Raw genomic sequence first — 23,390 nt, 5'->3', positions numbered from 1 at the left:
TTCTCAATCAACTTCAACTAAAAAAACAGTGAAATTAAGAGAAACACCTCACTACTCACCTCCCACAGTGTTCAGGCTTCATCACCCAGCTCAGCTGATCCTTCATTCACACACTCCATTCAACATCCTATTTTTTGTTTAAATCCAAACACATGTCCACACACATTCCAAAAAATTCTACCCACCTTTTGGTTATTTCAGTATTTTTTTTTGATAACTCAATTACTTTTTAATTTGGCTTTATCCTTGCAAATTCAGGATAAGTTTGGTTGTTGTGCTCTTCCCTCCCACCCCTCCCTTTTACTAATTTTGCATATATTTTAATAAAATGTTCTCATATATTTGCTGTATTTTTTTTTTTTTTTTGTGGACAAAGTGTAAGTGAGACAAGGATATTATTCACAGCCACAGAAACATAAGAAAGTAAAAAGGATTTTTTTTTTTCCTTTCCCAGTGAACAGAAATGACCTATGTACCCTTCAGTGTCTCCAGGTTTCCTTGGAAATGTATTCCCTTGCATTGTGCTTTAGTTTTTGTGGTGATGAGGGTTACCCAGCGCTACTGGAAAACCCAGCACCTGAGGCAGAAAGACAAACTCAGCTTTGCCTTAATGATTTTGGCTTTCTCTGCTTTAGGGACTACGTAGAAGGGCCTGAAAGATGAGTGAGTGAAGATTTACAGGTGCTGCTCCTCCTCTGGCACCACTGAAGGCAGCACCAGCCCAGTGCAGGGCACACGCTGCAGGTCAAGCTAAACAACCCAACACTTCCCATTCTCCAGCATCTGCTGAGCCTCTGCCTCTGGTGAAACGTCTTCCAAGATGGAAATCCCAAAGGGAGGACACCTGAGCCCTGCACCCACCCTCCACCTTTTCTGTGTGGTCTCACCAGGGATCCTTTTTACTCCCCAAGGGCTGCCATCCCCTCCTGTCCTCCAGCAAAGCTCAGCACAGGCTGCGGGAATAACTCAACATAAAGCTGGCATAAATCTCAACAGAAGAAATATCTTTTATCTTTAACCATTTACTCCCACTATAGGAATAATGGTAGCTCTTTTACATTTACATATAACTCTTGTTTGTTTGTTTGCTTTGACTTTTTGATAATTTTTTTTTGTATGTCTCTTTGTCTTGGCACCTGCATAGCAGAAAACTCGACAGTTCAGTACAGAAGTTCTTCCCTCTCTCTGCTCCTCCCTTTATTTCCTCTGCTGCCCCTGAGGACTCGCAAGCAACACCCCCAAGGTCAAGAGAGAGAACGGTGTTACCCTTTTATGACGGATTATAGAAATAACAAACATGCCTGACAGTTTTATACAGCTGCTAGAACGGGTTTAGTTTTCAACAAATGAAGAATTTCCTCTTTTTTTTTCCTCTTTTGTATATTAATTACATTTTACAAATCTTATTTTTCCCCTTTTTCTTTTCTTTCCTTTCCCCCCGCTTTTCCTTCTTCCTTTTTACTTTTTTTCCTCTTTCTTTTTATTTTTTCATTTTTTCTTTTTTTTTCTTTTTTTTTTTGGTTTTGTTGGATATTTTTTTTGTGTGTTTATTTTATTTTTTTTTTTTATACAGCAAAAGGATCGATCACCAAGGTGTCCATTGCTAAGTCCAGGGTTAGCAGAGTTTGGCTGTCATCTGGTCGGACTGTTTGAGGATCTCGGTGTTGTACAGGTCCAGTGCGTGGTTCACTCGGATGATCTCGCTGTTGGTGAGCTTCAGGCGGTGCTTGAGCATACAAGAGAACAGATCCAGCTGCGGCTTCCCCGGGGCCACCGGAGGCGCCAGGCGGTTGATTCGGTCCCGAATATCCAGCAGCAAGAGCATGACGGAGGAGGAGGAGTAGAACTGCCCGCCCTGCGTGTAGGACTGGTTGACCTGCTGCACCGCGCTGCGCAGGAGGTCAGCGTTGAAGCGCAGGCTGTAGCCGTAGACCTGCACGTCTGAGATCTTGATGTAGAACTGGCGCTTGGAGGGGTCGGAAAGGTCCACGGGCCCTTGGCCAGTCTCGTTGCGCAGGAGGGAGGGCAGCCGAGTCCGGCTGCGTAGGTAGATGTGGACGGTCTCAAAAAAGGTTTTCCACCGGTTGCCCAGCAGCAGGGTCCAGTTGTAGCACTGGCTGTTTTGGAGGCGGATTTTCTCCCAGCGCGGGTAGCCGTACTCCCCGAAAGGCATGTTCCAGCCCTCCGAGTGGCTCCCGCTGAACGGGTTGACGTAGACAAAGAACATGGGGTCTAGGCTGCTGTTGCGCATCTGGCAGATGCGCATGGAGATCCCGATCACCATGTGGATGAAGTCCATCCGGTTCTTGTTGCTCTTCAAGGTGAGGGACATGCGCTTGCGCCACCGCGGGTCGAAGAAGGTGTCCAGGCGGATCTCGTTGCTGATGAAAGTGGTGTGCACGTACAGGCGAGAGTCCATCTTCTGCAGCAGGTACTTCAGCTCCAGGTCCTGGAAGTCCAAGTCCGTCTCAAAGCTGATGAACTGCTCGCTCCGCTCCGAGTCCACGTTCTGGGGCTCGCAGCGGCCTCGGTAAAGCTTATAGCCCTTGTTGCACGAGCCGCAGAGGGAGATGTTGGCAAGGCTGCACATGGCACAGCTGTTGTTGCCCCCAATGATGCAGGGGATGGGGCGCTGGCACAGACTGGTGCCACCGTGGCAAACGCAGCTCCGCTGGCTTTCCAGAAAGGTCCCCCAGAACCCGTTCTCATTGCAGTACAGCAGGGACTGGACTCGGGTAAGCCATTCCTGTATCGTCCTGCGGGTGGGGAGAAGGAAGAATTAGCACTGTAAGGCCTCACAGGGACTCATGTTGACATCTTGCTGGAGCTACAGTGTTTTCAGGGATGTGTCTGAGGCAGAGCTCTCGGAACATCGATGCCCTGCCATGGCATCTGGGAGCTATTCCAGTCTATTTCTAGACTGAATCTTTCATCTGCTGTTTACTCCTTTGGTGATGAGAAAAAGACTTCTAAGAAATTGCTACCAGTTAGAAACGCTCATCTGAGCTCTCTCTCTTCACTCTGCACTAGGAGCTGAGAGCAGCACTGTGTCCTGCCAGGGATCCCAGCAGTGCCACAGTGACATGGGAATGGAGCTGATAAAGCCATGCCAGAGGCTGTGGGGCTATCAGACATCACAAGGTCAGCAGAACTCCCAGGCTAGCAGGAGAAAACCACTCTTCAGGTCATTGGCAAAATGACCCTCTAAAAAACAGACCCATAACAGGACAAGGTAAAGCAAGCAGCAACCTCTGCTCATGGTGCAGAGCTCAGAACAGTAGAAAAGAGGGTGGAAGCCAGGATGCATGGAGACAAAGCTGCTAAAACTATTCCTCCTTAAAAAACCTCAAAAGACTGCTGCTAATTAACCACCTCTTGGAGTTTCTCCCTTAAAATCAGCCCCGCTCACCCACCCCTGAGCCCCATCACTCCCACGCTGCTGTATCAGCACCTTCAACTCCACATCCTGCAGCACTGGAACGACTCCTAGAAAACGACACCGCAACCCACATTCACTTTTTGCACAACCCACTTGCCCTGTTGCCTGGTTTCCCCCTTTTCCCCCTTCCCACTGCCCCAGGAAAGCTGGGTACAGCGACTCCTTTCTCAGCAGAACCCTCTGTGCAGCCGCTGCTCCCTCCCCTCCGCCTCCCCCCTGGCTAATGAATACTTCATTGTCTCCTCTGGGCAAAAAGTTCTCGGTAGTGCTGCAGTGAGAGGACTGGCTAATGACAAATTAGGATTCAGCCCCTGTAGAACGAAGGGAGTGATTATGGACAGAGGCTCTCAGAGCTGGATTAGTGAAATTCATGGCACCTGCATCGCCTGACCTCCGAATAATCATTAAGCTGTAGGCTGTATCAAAGAAGGCATTAAATGATACAGCAGCAAAGAACAGCAAGATGACTGGGGGGAGGGAGAGAGTGGAGGGATGAGAGTGTAAAACAGAAGAAAGCACTGGAAGGAAAGAAATAATCAAGGAACAGAAGCAGGAAGATTGGGGAAGAAAGAGAAGAAAATGTGCAGGTAAAAGGAAAAATGAGAGAGAAACTGTGGGCAGGAGTAATGAGTAAGGAAAGGGAAAAACTGCAACAGCAGCAACTGAGAGAGAACAGGTAGGAATGGAAAGCAGGAAGAAAATTAGTTAAACAGACAGGATGAGGAAAAAATGAAGGGCATTAGAAGAAAAATTCTGAAGTGTTGGGTGTGGAAACATAATTTTCACATTATCTCCGTGCTACAGGGCAGCCAGGGTCTCTTTCCCCTATTCCCAGCCGAGAGGAGCTCTTCTGCTGGCAGAAAGGACAAGGTTGGCTGGGAAGCTTGGGAGCAAGGCAGTGACCTCCATAAATATCTGCTGTGGAGGGAGACAGTGACAGCCCTGGCCCCTCAAAAATGTGCACAGGGCTCCTCTTAATTCCTGGGACAGCTCTGCCTGGGCAGAGAGGGGACAGCACAGCACAGTGTGGCTGCAAAACACAGCCAGAAGCTGCCAGCAGCAAGCACTTCCAAACCATCCCAGGGGGCTGAGGATGCCTTCTGCTCACAGGTGAATTTTTTGCTAACTTTTCAACAAGACAAATATGTTTTCACCCATCTGAGGCCTTGTGCTTCCTGTTTGGAAAGGCAGTCAAATGCAGCTGGGTTTGTGCAGTGCTGGGTTGATGCTTCACACAGGTTTTAGGTGTTGATAATGCCCCTGAGTTCCTGGGCCAAGAACAGCCAGGCCATAGCAAGGGGCACAGTACAAATCAGAGTGAGGTGATCACATTCTGACCATTTTGGGTGTGTTCTGTCTTAGGAAAAAGAAATCACTGGATAATTCTGTCCTTCTTTATACTAACAGCCAGCAGAACAAAATGGGAAAGAAACCTCAGCTGATATCTTGCAGTGGACACCAGTAAATTTCCTGTTCCCCAGATGAACTTTGTGGGGGATGGATGGGAGGTTGATTTTGCTCTGTGTGTATCTTAGCTTTCAGCAAAGACACAAGTAGGACTAAAAAAGAAAACAAGAAGAAAATGAAACAGGAGATACCCACGATCTGCTGATGGCAGCAATAAAGGATGTAATTGAATAAAAATGCAGAATCCAGGGCAGAGCTGGGCATCAACTGCAAACATGACAATGGGAAGTGTGAGAGAGTGAGAGAGAAGTAAAGTGGTATAAATTACCCCATTTTTTCTTGCAACTGGGACAGGTTAAGAATATACAGAGGACCAGGCAAAACCCTTCAGATGACAAGAGGTAAATTTTTAAAACACACCCTTCTGATGGCTCAGGCTCGTTGTACCTAAGAGGTGTCAGAGCAGGAGGATGCTGGAAAGATCCCTTGTTTAACAGCTGAAAATCAGTACCAGAGTAGCCATTGATTTTAATTTAAAATATTCCCAGGGAGGTGGTGGGAATCCCCGCCCTGGAGGTGTCCAAGGAACTCCTGGATGTGACACTCACTGCTCTGGTTGGGGTGACAAGATGAGGACCAAGCACAGGCTGGACTCACTGATCTTGGAGGTCTTTTCCAACCTCAGTGATTCCATGATTCTAAAGTGAAAATAAATATGACATGCAAGCCAAGCCCTGAGTGAGAATTACTTTACAGTGTTTTCTGACTGCTGCTCACTGGACATGGGGTTCCCTGGCAATGCTGGGAACAGGGAGCCAGACAGATTTGTGGCTTTTATTTGCAAGGAAAAAAGGCAGGCACTTAAAAAATTTCCTTTGCAAACTCACCTTTCCAACCAGTGCTAGCTGCTCTGGGGGTACTTTTGCATTTTCTGTACAGAACAGTGAAGTAAAAAATGCTATTTTTATTCTCAGCAGCTGTGAGATGTATTTTGGCTGAAGGCCAGAACATGTATAACCCCTCTCTCCATTGGATGTTATTTCTATTTTACATCCAGTGCTTTGAAATAAAACTACAGGTAAGCATTCTACACCACAGTTTTATTAACTGAGGAGTGGTCTCCTTTTTGAACCAACAGACTTGACTCTGTTTTAAACTTTAAACTTTCCTGGGTTTTGACAAAAGAGGTACAGACCAAATATATCAGTACCTATATATCTATATATCTATATATCTATATATCTATATATCTATATATCTATATATCTATATATCTGTGTATCTATACCTTTATCTATATATCTATAGGAAATATATATATAGGTATATAGATATATAGATATATAGTTTAGATATATAGATATAAATATTTCTAGCCATTGCAAAGGGTCATGGAGAATCAGCCTAATTGCCAGGATCCCTACTCTTCCTTTCTTATCTTCATTTTGGAAACACCACCTCTTTCTTTCCCTGAGGACAATCAACAGCAATCTCATTTCTTTTTTTTTTACATTGCCTTTGAATGTATAATGCAGGCTTACAATTATGTGTATTAAAGAGAGGCTTGCTCTTAATAGAACCATGCCATCCTTTCAAAGCCACTGGCATGCTTGATAATCCTCTGTCATTCTGTACAGCAACAATTAGAAAATGAGAGTATTTCCCAGCTCTGTGAGGAGAAAGATGGGCTGCACCTCTTCCAGCTACAGAGCTCCTACCACACTGCTCCCCTGCCTAGCTGCAGATGCAGAATGACAAACAAGAAAAGAAATGATAATATGCCTGCTGATGTTGACTTAAACAAATCAAGCACATCAGTCAGTTAAAAACCCATCTGCCATCATCCATTCCACCCCCCTTCCCCCAGATTTCATTGTAGTAGTTGGAGGCTCCCTTTCTGCTTGGCTGGGTTTTTAAAATAGATGATAAATGCTGAAGACATATTTGTCTGAATGTTTTGGAGCAACGTGATTGGATGGAGATTTCCTCACTGCTGCTTCACTTTGTTGTTGTTGTAGCTGTTGCTATGGTACAATTAAAAAAATTCCACCTTGGGCATGCCTGTGGCTCCTCCAGCTCTCCACCTGGTCAGGACAGCTCAGACAGTTGGCAGGGATGGACCAGGTTTAGGAAGATCTCCAAGGACTTTATTTCATAATCTCTTACATTTAATAGATATTTCTCCTCATCCCTAGTAAGTCCATCAAATCTTTGTCTAGAAACATGAGATTCCTTGGTAATTAAAGAGGTGTTAAGCCCTGGAAGAGTTTTCTGAGCTGCACAGTGATGAAATGAAAAGTCAGCGTGTTCAGCAGCCAAGGAGCTGGATGAGAGCAGTAGACAGCAGTCAGTCTGTCAATTTTGTCTTGAAAATGAATATTTAGGTAATGAAGGAAGTGGATAAACAGTTTCTCTTCAAATATTAACTTGGCCTGACCCTTCCAAAGGAAGCATGGAAGAAAAGGCACTCAGACTCATTATTATTTTTTCCCCCAGGATTTTCAGTATTGCTTCAGTCCAGACAATGCAGAAAGGCACAGCAAGAGATGTTTATTAAAATCCAGAAATGCAAGTCTCCAAAAATGACTTGAAGCAAACCCAGCTACAGGTTAGGGCTGAAAGGAGCCAGCAGGAGTGGATTATTAGATATCAATAGTTGCTGTAGCAGTAATGGAAAATCTGCTCTCTCCACCTGTAATAACCTTGCAAGGCTTCTGCTCAGTGAGGTTTTACAGGTTCACGCTGCATCTCACAGCAGAAATGTGATGTATTCCAAGTGAAACTAAAGCTTCTCCTTTCACTCTGGAGATATTGAGGAGCACCATCCAAAAATGGGCTGAAGCACCTTGTGCTCCACATGTCTCTTTTAACAGCGAGGGGAAGCTGAAAACTCAACTGTGGATCTTGAGGGAAAACCACAAAAAAGCAGCTTGGTCTGCAGAACAGACTAAGCATGTTCTGTTTATATTTAATATGTTTTTATTCTTGGTATTCCTGATGATCTTGGAGGTCTTTTCCAACCTCAGTGATTCCATGATTCTAAAGTGAAAATAAGTATGATGTACAGGCCAAGCCCTGAGTGAGAATTCCTTTACAGTGTTTTCTGACTGTTGCTCACTGGACACGGGGTCCCCTGGCAATGCTGGGAACAGGGAACAAGTGATGCCCTTCCCCTGGATAGGTAAAACCACACAGAAGGGATGTGAGTGTAATCAGGAATGTGACAAAAGTTACCTACACCTCCAGGAATTTCAGATTTGACCATTTCCCCCAAACATCCATGCCAACACACCCTACATGCAAACACTGTTGGGTTTGGGGCTGAGCTCAGCTCCACCAGCCCCCCAGCCCAGCTCCCCCATGGCCAAGGAAGGATGGAGGTACCTTTCCCTAGGCAGCTGGTGGTTAGGATTGTGCCGACACCGGACACTGAGGCCAAAGAGTTTGCGGGCAGTGCGCTGGATCTTCTGGCGCTGGGCTTCCAGCGAGCTCTGCAGCATCTTGTAGCGGTTCTGCAGGTCCCAGTCGTTCCCCCAGTGCTGGTGGATGCTCCCAATGGTCAGGAAGTGGTTGCTAGGTAGCCTTTTCATGAAGGATTTAAACTCATCTGCAACACACAGAAGAAATGGGGAGAAATACGGTGGTTTCCAAGCGGTAACTGTTACAAAGATTTTCATTAGCAGGGTGGAGAAGGAGCTGTGAGGAATGAGAGTTCTTCAGCTCTGCCAGGGGAAGGTGATGTCCATTAGTTAAAGGTAAATCAGTAACTGGTCTGTCATTCTGCCCCAGGAAACCACAAATTCCATGGATGTTGCTGCTCCCATTTAGGAAAAAAACCCCTATGGTTTATAGGTTTATATATGGTTTATAATATCAAGGTGAAACAACAAAGTTGAAGTGTACAGGGTGGAGAAGTAAAAAAAAAAAGAGAGAAATTCCCTGGAATATGAGGTTATAGTCTAAGGGCTGTAAACAAAAACTGGGAGTTGTAATCATTGTCAGTTAAAGAGTTCTCATTTACATTGTTTTTCAGCTGCTCCTGAAATGCTGTTTGTTGTTGAAGGCAAAGCATTTTGCTGCGTAATTAAAAAAAAAAGGGGGGAAAAACAAAGCTTTAAAAATTCCCCAGAGGAAAGGTATGGATGTTGTTAAAATGTCCTGCTTTTGCAATTTTTAAAAAGAGCATACTGATTCTTACCTGTCATTTAACTCCATTTGAAGTTAAATGAGTTGCATTTTGTAATGAGGAAAATAAAATAAAATAGTTTGCAGGTTTTGGGTGAGAACAAAAGGTGTTAATTTTAGCCAAAGGGTACAAATCCAATTGATCGAAAAATATATTGCTCAGTGCTGCTATTTGTTCTGTTTGTTGTTTTTTGATCACTTTATTTCCATTTTATTTTGTTTGCTAATGAAAAAAACCCCACTGTTATGCAGGGTTTGTTTGAGAGGTAATTTTTCATCACAATCAGAAATCCTGGTGCTGTTTCTGTTCATGGTCAGCCCTTCCTACCTGAGAAGGGTGGTTTGTTCAGACTGATTACCAGGCTGGGACATCCTCAGTTGGGAAAAAACAGATGATTCCAACTTTCTCAGGGGAAAATAACTCAATTTTTGATGCTAGTAAACCATATTTGACACAGTGAGACCTTGAGAAATGCAATGAGGAGGACAATAAGAACTCCACAAAATGCAATAATGACAAGAGCAATGTTTTGTACCAGGAGAAAAAAGCCCCATGTGTCAGCACAGGCTTGGGCACAATCAGCTGAGGAAGGTCCTGGGGGCTGAGCTGGGTCAACATCCTGTTCTCACAAGAAAAAAAACTTCATATTTGGCTGAATCCAGCTGGCTGGGGAAGCTAAAATGCACCTTTTCTTGGCACTGCTCCACTGCACCCACCTAAAAGGGATGGACAGGCTGGGAGGGCAGAGCTGAGGGACAACGAGGTGCTCCAGGGCCTGAGCACAAGTTCTGCAGTCAGCTGTGGGGAGCTGCACTGGTTTAAAGAGGAGGCCAAGGGATATTTAATTACAGCAGCAACTGCTCAAAAGGTGCTCACAGATATGAACAAAACTCCTTTTTTGAGAGACAGTTGCTATAACAAGGAGGAAGACAAGTTAGCAGTACAACAAGTCAGCAGCTTGAGAAATTAAAACAATTTACTAAAAAACTTCGTCACTTGGAGGTAATGCAGCACTGGAACATGATCAGAGATGTATAAAAATCTCTCATTTTAGACAAAACCAAGGCTGACCTGACCTAGTTGTGGTTGTGGTTCTGCTTGTAGAGGGGGACTGGACTAGAACCCTGCCATAAACTTCCCAAAGAAGCCAACAAGTATAGCCATCTTTTCCTCTACATTATCTCCATTATTTCTGATCCTTTCCCAATCCTTTTAATTTTTTTTTTTTTTAATTCCTTCATCCTATTTTCAGAAGAAAAATGAGAGCTTGTTAGCTGATATCTTTTCAAATATAAAGAAATAATCCATAGAATTAGTGGAGAAAATCAGACCAGATAATTTACATCCCATAGTACCAAGTCAAAGATATTTGCATAACAGATTTCCTATTATTCATCAACTTGCAGTTCAACAAGCTGCCTAACAAAGGATATCTGTACATTAGTCAGTCTCATCCTGACATGGATGGCAAATGGATGTTCACATCCTACTCATCACACCAAAAAATAATCATCATCACTGCACTACCAAAATAAAAATAATCATCATCACTGCACTACCAAAATAAAAATAATCATCATCACTGCACTACCAAAATAAAAATAATCGTCATCACTGCACTACCAAAATAAAAATAATCGTCATCACTGCACTACCAACATCCATGGGACATCTGCTCGTCTCCTTCCTCCCCCCCTGAGATAACCAAGGGATGTTTTTTTAGTCATCTCTCAGGTTTTCACTCTGTTTTTAATGCTGCTTCTCCTCCCCAAACCCAGCTCTGTGCTTTTCCACGGGGCTGTGCAACCTCCATCACGAATAATTGCTTCTGTTGACCATGCTGATTACTCCAGGTACCTTTCAGCAGTAAAAGCCTTGCGTTTGCTTCCCGCCCCTTATAAATCAATTTCCTCAAAAGCCTTTTTGTGCAGGAGCCCAGGCTCTTTTCCCTCTGATGATGAATGTGCTACATTTTTCATCGAGACGGGCAAGGCAGGAATTTCGGTGCAGTGTGCACATTTTGCTACCGCAGTGCAACGTTGGGGGAAAAACAAATGAGCAGCAAATCTGGCAAAATAAAAGCTGGATGTGGTTGTTTAAAATTAGGGTGATGAAGGGAAAAAAAAATGTAAAAAGTACTTTAAAACCAACATAGTTTCTTCATTATTTATATTTTTTTTATAACTCTGCCTGGAAACTGGTGGCATGGATGGGGATATTCCCTGTTTCTGGGAATTGTTCATTCTTAACCCTGAGAATTTACAATGAATTAACAAGTCTGTTTGCAGTTGTTGCTGTTTTATTCCTCTGCACAGCAAACCTTTCTGATGGCTGGAACTACACCTCCCGTGATGCAGCTTGGTCCCTCTTTCTGCAGAGTCATCCCATCCCTAAGGCAGTCCCATGGCAATGACTCAGCAGCACAAGTGGCACCACAGGGAATTGACAGGTCAGACATCTCTTTCACAGATGAAATCTTCCTTTTGCCAGTGTTATAAAGGAAAAAAAAAAATCCCATTTACATCAGAAAGCAATAATCTTGAATTAAAAAACAAATTAACAGATAAAACTCCACCAAATGACTTAATTAAAAGTTGTGGCTTTTTTAATCCACAATCACAGATTTTTTTGACCAGCCATTCTAAAATGCCAAGAATAAGGCAGTGTTATTTTTCTCAATTTACCCACAAGCAGTGAAACACAGGGCTAAAAAACCTCCTGAGCCGATTCAAAGCAGCCTCAGTTCACTGCAGCCTCCTTGACTTTGAAGATACTATTCCAAATCACAGCAACTCTTGATTCGCCCTGCAGGATTTTTTCAAATTAACAGAGGATCCAGCACAGACCAGAAGCAGAATACAAATGTTTTGGACTTTCAGCAGCTTCCTGTGCAAAATGGTATTTGCTTTCAGAGCACTCCTGTGCCTTTCAGTCCACTTTATTGGAAAAGCCTTCAGATGTCATCAGAGATTTCTCCTCTGCTGTTCATAATGAAGAAAATCCTCTAGTTATTGGGAATATTTATTAAAACAAAGAAGCAAAACACTAATACTGCAGTCTTTTGTGATAGCAACTTCCATCTCAAAGGATAAGTTCACGCATGATGCATCAAAGTGATGAATCAGATGCAGCAGCTTTAGACATAAAGATAATCACTCCATCTAGCCCTGAAAAGCCTCCAGCCCTGGGTGGAATATGGCAGAAATTGCATTGCAATATGTCACTTTAACATGGCAAATGAAAAACACCTTCCCCCATTCAAATCTCAAGGGAAGGGAGCCTGAATGTAATTATCTACCCCAGCCTGTGCTTGGATCGAGTGCAGCAAGGACAGAGTGTGGGACTGGAACTCCCCTCTCCACAGGGCTCCCACCTTCCCAGTGCCTGGGTTAGATCCCCAGGGAAGGGAAAGGGTTTGATGAGACCAACCTGTGGCTCTTGAGCACCTTTTGTGAAGATCCTGTGCCAGAACTAACTGGTAACATATAACCAGTGGCAGAGCTGTGCTGGCAGGCACCACCAGTAATCCTTGTAAACTTGTGTAGTGCTGAGCTGGCAAAAGCTCCCAAAATCCACATTTCTGGTTTGCCCTGGTGTTCCCCACCCCATCCATGAACCCATAGAGACTCACAGAAAGAATCTGAGCTCATTAGCTGGTGACCTGCTGCTGGAACCCAGCCCAGGCTCCCCAGGGCACATTGGGGGGTCTGGTCAGGATGGTCATTAGCCTTGGGCCACCAACTCCCACTCTGGCTGCTCAGCTGAGCACCAGGGTGACAGCAGGAGCGGGACAGAAGGATCTGTGCAGCAGCACAAACACCAGCAGGGGCCACGTGTTGAAGTGTGAGCAAATCCTCAACAGCCCTTCATGGAAACATCACAGGCTACTGCATTTCAGCCTTTAAAGGGATTAAGGTGACCTCCAGAATGAAGAAAGAGAACTTGTGAAGAACTCTTCTTGAATTGAGCTAGATGGTCCCGTTCTCAACAGTTTTCCTTCCTGACACGGAGATCTGGGTAGCTGTGATAATAATCACTGAAGAAAATGTGTCAGAAAGTGGCTGGTTAAGACTGAAAGATGAGAGTCAGCACAAGGACAAGTTCCTGATGGAGTTCTGCTTGGTGCCTGTGTGGTTTCAGGGCAGGCAGACCACTTGCTAAAGGATAGAATTCACTGCAAGAGTTTCTCTTTCCTACCTCAAGCCCTCAGGAGTGTGTATCCTGTGAGTACAACACACCCCCTCTGAGTAAACTACTCCCACTACCAGTATCAACATGGAACAAACTCCACTGACACCCCCAGCCTCACCTGGGAAGAAAGTGGAAAAGAGAGATGTTCCCAGCAGCAGACACTGCCCTGCAGGAGAGAGGAGTCATTTCCCTTCTCCTCCCTGCCTCAAAGGAGGTGTCATCTGACCTGTGTGTTCCTCTCCCTCTGAAAAGCTTTCGCCAAAGCAGAATAAAGCATTCATGCAAATCTGAAAAGCAATTTCTGCATCATTCATATTGTGCAAGCTTCTCCACAGAACTATTAAAAGAGAGATTTGGAGATGGTTTGGTATGAAAAAAAATCAGATTTTTAACCAAACATATGCAGGAAAATATCCCTGTACACATCATTCATGTGTGGTGTGTGTTCCTGTCTGTGTGTTTAATAGAGGAAGAAAAGGTACCCTGGGGTTGGGTTCAATATCCTCTATTTTTTAGCCAAATTAGAGCATTACACTGAGGGAATAAAAGATTTTTACGACCAGCCACAGACTGAAAAATCGAGTTTTGCTCAGTTACCTGAGTTCTCCAGATCTTTATAGGCTTCTGTCCAGGTCTTGGCCATGTTTGCCAGGGTGTACTCCATGATCTGGATGTCGGTGATGGGGCAGTTGCACTGCGGGAACTCCTCGGAGCACTGGCAGCCGCACTGGCTGTCCCGGCAGATGTACTCGCCCTCCCCATTGCACATGATGTAACTCAAGGCAGACTGGACAAACTTCTCTTGTAAATACTGAGGGAAGATGATCTGGAGACCTGGAGAGAGAACAACAGGGTTATAGGAGGGGGAAAAAAGTGATTAAAAAAAGTAATTTTGGGTGTTTGTTCCTCTTTTCAAAACCTGTTTCATTAAGAGTTTGGGAAAGTTGTGGTAAAGAATTAAAAGCTGTCATGAATAAGGAAGGTACAAATGCATCCCTCCAGGGCAAATAGTGATTTAGCTGAGAGCAGAGCCTATCTCCTCTGTGGGAGAAGGGTGACAAGAAACTTCCTTCCCCAAAAGCCTTTCATCCCATTCCCAGATCCCAGCACAGTACAAAGGCCCTGAATGCAAAGCCTCCTTTATTCCCAGGTGTGGTGGTTTTTGTCTGCTGAAACCAAGTGCTAGTTCAGAAGCAATGAGCATTATGTTTCTCTGACCTGTTTTGAGACACTAAATGGGTTTGGTACCACAGAAAAAAGGAAAATACACCCTGAAAGGGAAAATAAGAAGGAACAGAAAACAGAAGAAAGGAAAATAACATGAGAGGGGATTTATAAAAGACCCTTGCAGCGTTAAGTGCCCAGTTCCCAGAGCATAAATACAGGAGTTGGGCACCTGAGCCTTCGCAGCTTGCTCCCTGCTAGGAAGGCCACTTGCCAAATCCTATAAAAGTGCAAATGGATTTAGTGCCGATGATTTCAGTGTTGCTTGGCAGACTTACATTAGCAGGGAGATCTATCCCCTTGTCCCTTTCTTCATGGCAAGTGTTTGTGTATCCATCCATCTGTGCAGGCACCAGTGTAGGTGCAGCCTTGCTCAGGATGTAATGGCAGTTTAAGTGTTTGCGCGGCACACGCGGTTTCCAGCCCGTCCTCCTCCCCGCTCCCTGCGGATGTCCCTGAGGATTCACAGCTGTTTTCCTCTACCTGGCAAGTCCTGCCTGTCAGCCCCTGTCAGTGTCTGTGGTGCACGAGGCAGAGGACGGTGACTCTGAGTGAGATTTTCAGGGGACCCCACTTGGGAAAGGCTGGGGACTTTGGAGTGGCAGCGGGAGGAGTTTATGGACCCCGGTGTAATGAAGGCACGAGGGTCAATTACCCATCTGTTTGTGTTTCTGCTGTGCTGAATTACCAGATCCGTGCCTGACAGCTCACTGGAGTGGAATGAAAATCAGACAATAATTCAGAGGATGAGAGTGTGCAGGAATGGCAAAAAGGGTTGTGACCCCTTTCAGGAGTGCAGGCCCGTCTCTGATGGGTTGTGTCCACCTCAGACAAGAGAAAAACAGCAGGTGGTGACCCTGGGACCCCATTACCCTTTTGCTTTTGGATCCAGAGAAGCACCTCAGTCGTAATGAGGTCCCTCTGGAAGAGCAGGTTTGGGGGCTCAGGAGGCAGTGGAAGGCCCAGGGAGCTCTGTTTCCTCTCCCCCTGCTCTGCTGAGCACCATGCCTGGTGGCACCAAGCTGCTCCTCTGCCTGGCCCCACTGGCAGCCTCCAGGAAGGATGAGCTTGGAGCACCCTCCAGCTGGGAACACGTTTGTGGCACCTGCAGAGGGAAGGATTTCCAGGCTGGCATTCAGAGACACTATTCCTGCATAGATCTTGCTGCCTTTTCTGCATTGCTACTGGGGAGTGGAAGGAACACACAAAGAGCTGAGCAGTACAGCATCCTCAAAACTGGCCTGAAGAGGTTCATCATTTTGAGTCTCTGGTCTTTTCTGAGATGTGTCTCAAAAGAAGCTCAGATTTCTTCCTGCTGTCTTCAGCAAGTCCTGAAGCTCAGCCTCTTGTAATGACAGGACAAGGGGGAATGGCTTTAAACTGAGAGAGAGTATGTTTAGCTTTGACATTAGGAAGGAATTCTTCCCTGTGAGGGCAGTGAGGGCCTGGCACAGGGTACCCAGAGCAGCTGGGGCTGCCTCTGGATCCCTGGCAGTGCCCAAGGCCAGGCTGGACAGGGCTGGGAGCAGCCTGGGATGGTGGGAGGTGTCCCTGTCCAAGGCAGGGTGGTGGAATGGGATGAGCTTTAAGATCCCTTCCAATCCCACTCAGGGATTCTATGATTTATCTGAAACAACCACTACAGAGGGGTGGTCCCTCATCAAATCCTCACTGGATTGATACTGGTGATGGTCCCACCTGCCAGATCCCAAACTTTCCTTCAGGATGGAATGGAAGTGCAGTTCCAACAGAGAACTGATTCACAAAGGGACTGGGGAGCCTGAAGGCAGCTGTACTCACTGAGCTTTGAAGCTCACATGAGAGCAGAGCTGGACTTCTTGATGTGCATTGACTCTTCATTCATGGTCCAAGTCCCATGAATACATTTTCCACTCTGCTTCATGGAGGAGCAACCTGCTCTGACTCTTTGAATATGATCAAATTACCTCAGGCTCTTAAGTTCTCCATAGTTTCTCTTTTAACTTGGATAAAGCACAACAAGCTGTTTGGTCCCAGCTAAAAATTATCCTGGCTTTGGAGATTTTTATTTCATTTATTTTTATTACTATTATTATTATTATTTTAGTAGTAGTATTAGTATATTTTATTTCTTTTATTTCTTTTATAAATATTAAAATAAAATATTCCTTTTCTTTTCTTTTTTCCTAGAGGGAATAGGTGTGAAAAAAGAAACTGAAGTTTCAAGGAAAGCACCTGCCATTGCAAGGAACATCCACTGTGCACCCCAGCAGATGAAACATGAATACCCTGTAATCTCCAAAACATAAAATAATTTAGCACTGCAGTGCTTCTCATGGATACTCTCTTTTTGCCCATAAAACTCGTGGTTTCTGAAAAAAACCCCAAACATTTCCAGGATAACTTCCTCTTACAAGAAATAATATCATGTTTATGGGGCAATCAGACCTCTGCACACTTAGCACCAACTCAACAAAGCACTTACATAAATACTTAACTTTCATCAGGAAAGCAGTTTTGCTGGAACCCATCAGTTGCCTGAAGCATTTGACAAGAAGCACACCCTCAGAGCTGTGTTTGCTCAAGTGACCCCCAAATCCAGGCACTCATCAGAGCACCAGTGTGTGCTCTCCAAACACAACAGCCTGATCTCAAACAGGCTGTTGGGATTACATGAGCCTCACATCTTCCAGCCAGGAATTTCCTCGTGGAAGAAATCACTGCTACTGAAATACAGCTGTGCTTATTTCTACAGAAGTACTTTTATGTATACACACATAAATATTCACAGATTCCTCATCATCCCCAGACAGGGGCAGATTCATACCAATTTTATTTTTTTTTTTGCTTTAGTTTTGAGCATCTCTGTGATCAGATCTCAGCAAGAGATTTTTTCAGTCCTGGCATCCTCTCTTTCATGTGTAGTTCTGTCCATGCCCAGGGACTAAATATTGCTGGAATTCAGTGGGTTATGGCTGTCAGTAAAGCACAGGTGGCATTAATCTTTCGAGACCGCTGCTCTGGGTGCTTCAGATCCCTGTAAGGCAGGAAAGCTGAGATTCCAAGGAATAAAACATCCCCAGTGAGCAGCTTGGGTTAGCTGGGAAAGCCCTGCTGCCAGCCACAACCCTAATAAAACATCCCAAATGCTGTGGTGTTGTCTAAGAAATTTATTTGGATATTGGGAATATTAAAAAAAAACCAACATACATATACATATACATATATATGTATATGTATATGTGTGTATATATATATATATATATATATATATATATATATATATTCAGTCTTTCACTATTGTCTACTGATGAAAAAACCTCATGTCAGCAGCCAAGAGGGGCAAGCTGGTCTTAAAAACTGGGATATTTGGACCATTTCCATGGGGAGGATCCCTCATTCCAAGCCAGGGGCCCAAGGAATGGGAGCTGGTAACAGATGCACAAGGTGAGTTTGCTGCTGTCTTGAATATCTTAGTTTTGAAGGTAACTTATTGATCAGAGGAGGAATTCTGCCACTTTGTAAAGCATGAAATTCCACTTTAAAAATGAAGAGCAGCACAGATTTGGTATAGGTTTATCTCAGATAACTACAGGTAGAGTATGAAGAATCTGACAAGGGAACATGTCCTTAATTCACCGAGAAAAACTATTAGAGAGAGATGTTTGGCTTTAGACTGTATATAAAAGGCTTCCTGCATTAAAAGAGGTAAATTTCCCCAGCTCTAAATTAGAGCTATTTGAAACATTTTTCACAGAAGAGTTCTCTGTTGAAAATGCAGTTTCCATTGAAGCATTTTGTGAGAGCATGTTGACTCCAAAAGCACTTTTGACTTTCTAAATGTATTTTTTCATACTCCCTCATTTCACTGCACTGAAAAGCTGAAATGTTTTGTCTTGCCATTAATTTTCTGCCCATCCTGGAAAAAGCTTTAATGGTAACTGTAATGTAAATTCTAATGTTATACTATCATATGTACAATGTAGGTATATGATGTCATTACATAAGTATAATATATAAGGGTATTTATACATATACAACAATATAATATTAAATATTGAAATAAAATATAGTTAATATTTTATAAGTATTGTGTATAACATGAATTATATATAATATTATAATATATGACCATATTTGATGTAGCAAATGACCTGATATGCAACATTTCCTGTTTATTGTTGCACAGTTTAGAGCAGCACAGAAGGATTGTACCTCACTGAAATATTGCAATGCTCCAATATTGACATACACTGTCAATTATAGTATTGATATAACTCAACATGCCTCTGAAATTTGGATTTCCTGAAATTTTTTTAAAGTGTTGCTTTTTTTTTCAGTCAAAATTTCCAATTTCTGCCCAGGACACTTGTCCAGGGAACACAAATTCTCCTTTCCCAATGGGTTGCTGTAGAGCTTCTGGCATCCTGCCCTGCATCACCACAGGGATCCTGCTCCAGGGAGTGCTGGGAAAAAGGGAGACCTTCTGTGATAAATATGTGTACACATATATATATATATATATATATATATATATATACACAATATTTTACATACTTATATATGTGTATATATATATCCCAGTGTATACTGGGCCCACAAGGATAATGGTTTATAAATTAGTGATTGTTTATTGTTCCAATGACCACAAGCCCAGCCCCAGACACCCTGCACTGTCCTCCCAATATCAACCTGCCCACACCCTACGTGTGTTCATGGAATCATTCAGGCTGGAAAAGACCACCAAGGCCATGGAGTCCAACCTTTGGCTGATCACCACCTTTTCAACCAGAGCAGGGCACCCACTGTCTCTCCTGAGAGGTACAGCTTTGACACCTCCTCTCCTGGGGCTGGGCAGCTGCAAGTTGAGACAGAGAAATTCTCCCTGTCACGAAGAAGCTGCTCTTTTATTGAGCCAGGCTCAGAGCTGGAGTGACACAAAGGCAGGAACATGGATTTCTGTCAGCAGCCCATGTTCAGCTGCTAATCAGATCAGAGGAGACTTGGTCACGATCCATTACCTGCTGCAGCCCTGTGACTAATTCGTAATGAGGCCTCTCAGAGCCGAGCAAGGATCCTGGGTAATTATCCCAAGAACCACTCTCCAGATTAAGTAGAAAACTCAGGTGGAGCTTTAAAGGTCACTCTGTTCTATGAGGAAGAGCTCCTGCCTTCCTCCCTTCCCTCGCTGTCTCCTTTGGCTTGGCTCCAGCCTCCCCCTGCCCTGGGCTCAGCCATGGAGCTCCATGAACCCCACCTGTGGCTGGCCTCTCTCTGCTCCCATCAGAGATCACAGCCTCATCCCCTCTCTCTCTCCTAATTTTTCCCTCTTCCTCCACCTCCTCCCTGCTCCCTTGGTTTATCTCCTCTCTTGTAGGATCAGATAACCAATACAGGTCTATTGATTTACCCACTAGTCTGCCTATAACCCGAGCTGCCTGCTGATTTAGCTGCTTCCCCACTTACCTCATGTGTCATCCTTTGGTTTTCATTACCAGCAGCTATCATCACAGTGTAAAAAACCCCTCAAACTGCTTATTGTTAATTAGGTAAGAACCAGAACTCAGTGATTTGGATAATCATCAGCATAGTGAAAACAACCTGCCTATTATTTTTAAAGGCAAATAATAACAACAATAATATTATATCCACAACATTACTTGGTAAATGAAACCCAGTTTCTGTGAAACCAAAGATTAAAACAGCACTTGCCAAATTATACTCAAAGCGGAAGATGTAATGTAGCCCATTCATCTGAAAAATTAAAATTTGTGCAAGTACAAGGTTTCAAGAAATAAAACCATCTGGGCAAATGAGCAATTAAATCCCACATTTCCTTATTTTGTCAAAAACTTGGGAATAACCTTTGTAAATTACATGGCCAGTGAATTTCTTCCTTCTACTCAAGTTGACTTCTTGCTAACCAGCAAGTATTTATTTATTAATTCAGCCATGACCTCTATCTGTTGACTTCTGGACTAGCTCCCCATCTGGGACTGAAGCCATGGCTTCTAGCATCCAAATAAAACCTCTGTGACTTTTCCCAAAGATTATGGTCATTAGAGAGCCCCGCAAGCTGATCTGCAAACCTCTTACACAAATCAGCAGTTCGGGAGGGACGGAGAGACGTGGGCAGAATTCTCCTTCAACACTGATGGAAGAGGTCACATTTTTTATGTTGGTGTGAGTGTCATACACAGAAGTCCACCAAAATTCAGGGGTAGAGGGCACTTCACTGGGGCCAGCCCCAGCTCTGCTCAGCTGAGCCTCATGTGAAGCCACCAGAAGCTTCAGGGAACTTCCAGACACAGCAGAATCACAGCAAAGAGAGGGGAAAAGAGCAACCCTGTCCCATTTCCACCCCCTTCCCTGGCTTCTGGGCCCTACCTTGCAGGTGGAGTTTGCTCTCAGTGCTTTGCAGCAGGACAGAACTCACAGAGTCCAGATTGTCGTAGCTGTTACAGCCCAGGGGGCCGGTCCGAGTTTCTGTTACCTACAGAGGATGTAGAAAAGAGAGAATGTTCCCTTGGACTGCAGCACCACACCTTCCCCAGGCTTTTAAAATATTTTAATTCAAGGACTCCTTGTCACCAGTTGATATAAGTCAAAGCATGTCTTCCCTAGTTGGGAAAAAGTGCCCCACCCTGCACAGACATTGCTAATGTTTGGTGCAGCCACGAGCTGAAAAATCAGAATGAATTGTGGCTGTTTTCTTTAGGGTACCTCAGGTTATTCTGGCTTGGCAATGGGATCCTGCAGATTGATGTTTCTTACAGAGGATCTCCTCTGGAGAACATCAGAAGCCTGTAGAGGAATTATTCCCTGGCTTCTCCTATTGGAAAGCAAGAAGCAGAGATGGATTGCCAGGCCACAGTGGTGCCTGGTGCTCCCACGACAGATGTGAACAGCAGCCCTGTGCTGAGGAAGGATGGAGGCACAGATGACCTGCAGTGCTGCTGCTGCTGTTGGTTTCCAGCCACGGAGGAGGGCTGCCCTTCTGGAATTCACCACGGGTGATTATCTGCTGTCACTGTTTCAATATCTCAATACAATTTCCCATCCAGAAGGGAACAGGCTCAGCCACGAGACAGCACAGAACAATAACCAGAGCTGAAACCTTTCAGAAATGGCTAACAATGACGACTCCATCCACATCACCTTCCCTGGAGTGAACTCAGCAACAATAAAATCCCTGCCCACCGTAGGATGATTGCTTTCAGAGAAGGCAGCCTTTGCAGAGCCATTTTCCCTATTTTGTATTCTCTGAGCAGCTTCCCTTCCTTCCTGCTGCAACCCCCAAGCTGTCTCTCAGTCCGTTTCATTCCAGATGCCTCAGTAATGCCACACTGAGTTTTTCACCTTTTCTTGTAGCAAATTCAGCTGAGAGATGTTTTGCAGCCTTACACCCCCAGGAGATAAATGCTCCTGCATGGCACAGGGCTGTTCATTTCAGACCAGCCTTTCTCTTCCAACCTCCATCACTGATCTGGGTCCTCTGCTCCCTCTCTCCCTTCCAGAAGTCACTGTCACTTTTAGTGAAAGTCTCCTACCCTACACAACTACCACACTGGATTTCCACCTCTTTCCAGACATTAGTGGCCCTGGGGAAATCAATTCTTCACCTGAATAAGAGAAAAACTAACCCTGGAAACAAAACAACTTGCAATCAAAGAGGACATCAGACTGTCAAAGTCCTGCCCCAGATCCCTAGAGAATCCATGTAAGGCAGACAATCTTTTTCCTCTTCCTGGGGCAATATGTGGTACCTTGATTGCTCCGGTAGAGATCTGGATCTCATGGAGTCTCCTCATGGTGCCATCACGGTCTACAAAGTAGGAGGACGCGAGCTGGTGCAAAGCTTCAACGCTCTGGGTGGCGTTTCCTGACTTTCTGTCGAGGCGGCTTTTGTCCATGTACATGGTCAAGGCCTCCTCTCCTGCAGCAGAAAGAAAAGGAGATTTCAGGCTGCCAGGCAGGGCCCTCTTAACAGGAGCAAATGGTGACATCTACTGCACCTAAAGAAAGAAAATCCGACACCTAAAGCACTCCTGGAGGAATCCACTCTTCCTCAGCAGGATCCCCAGGATTTACAGAAACTTCTTTATTTAGACAGCAAAGCCAAGTCCACCAGACAAGTAAAGCAGCTCTGATGAATTGAGTAGACAAGGTTTTGGACATTTTTTAGCCAGCAGAGCTTTGCCACAACTGTTGGAGAGGATTGAGCACATCTGTCCCACTCGGGGACCATTCTCTCTGTAGGCAGTGCCTCTAGAGTGATGCACACCTGACAGGAGAAGATCCCACTTTAAGCAAGTGTCTGTCTGACCTGATTTCTAGAAGGAATAGATGATGATTGCAAATAGAACACAGTGTGCAGGCAGGTACAGTGGACAAACAAATGCTAGCTGGGCCTCTTCAGCTTCCAGCAGCCTTGCAAAAGGGGAGGAGAAAGGGGATGAGTAAAGAGAATTAATTCAGGAAAGAGCAAATAACAAAGTTAATTTGAACTAATCACCTTTGCTGTCTTCTTTCCTCTCTCAGAATCTCATTCAGGGAATATAAGCAGAGAGTAAAAATGTCATAGAAGACAGGGGACAAAAGCAGGTGATTCTGAAATGGTAACCAGAGAGAATCTGGGAATGAAGCAGTTAAGAACTGATAAACATCAGCAGACAAAAAATGTGTGAAAAGGACATGAAGCTGAGATGGAATATTTACCTAACAGTTCAATTTGTGATGGGTGAGGCACATGAAAATCCAGCTCGCTTTTAACACACGGCTGGAGCTGTCAGAGGTCTAAAAAGGTGGAATGCCATCCTGGATCCTTAACACATGAAACTTGGATTTTAACAAATGAAGAGAAGACACAACTAGAGGAGGAATGTGCCAGTTCTACATAACTCTCCTAATGAGAAGAATGGTGCTTGTTCTGATTTGATAGATGAGCCACTGATGAATTCACTG

The 23,390-nt window shown here is 44.4% G+C and overlaps 1 protein-coding gene across 2 annotated transcripts in view; it reads right to left on the bottom strand.

Moving 5' to 3' along the window:
• Positions 1 to 350: 350 nt before the first annotated feature.
• Positions 351 to 23,390, bottom strand: part of BRINP1 (BMP/retinoic acid inducible neural specific 1) — an 88,294-nt gene continuing 65,254 nt past the window's right edge. For both annotated transcript variants that reach the window (XM_015645136.3, XM_019008463.1), the window contains exons 4-8: positions 22,193 to 22,362; positions 20,814 to 20,919; positions 13,821 to 14,057; positions 8,231 to 8,453; positions 351 to 2,756 (exon numbers count right to left, since the gene is read on the bottom strand). In XM_015645136.3, coding sequence (XP_015500622.1) covers positions 1,616 to 2,756; positions 8,231 to 8,453; positions 13,821 to 14,057; positions 20,814 to 20,919; positions 22,193 to 22,362 — 1,877 coding nt within the window. In that variant the 3' untranslated portion in view covers positions 351 to 1,615. The remainder of the gene's footprint in view (positions 2,757 to 8,230; positions 8,454 to 13,820; positions 14,058 to 20,813; positions 20,920 to 22,192; positions 22,363 to 23,390) is intronic.

This window comes from Parus major, chromosome 17, assembly GCF_001522545.3.
Source record: "Parus major isolate Abel chromosome 17, Parus_major1.1, whole genome shotgun sequence".
NCBI lineage: Eukaryota > Metazoa > Chordata > Aves > Passeriformes > Paridae > Parus > Parus major.
The sequence above is the reverse complement of the archived record's forward strand: the minus strand, read 5'-3'. Positions and strand labels throughout refer to the sequence as shown.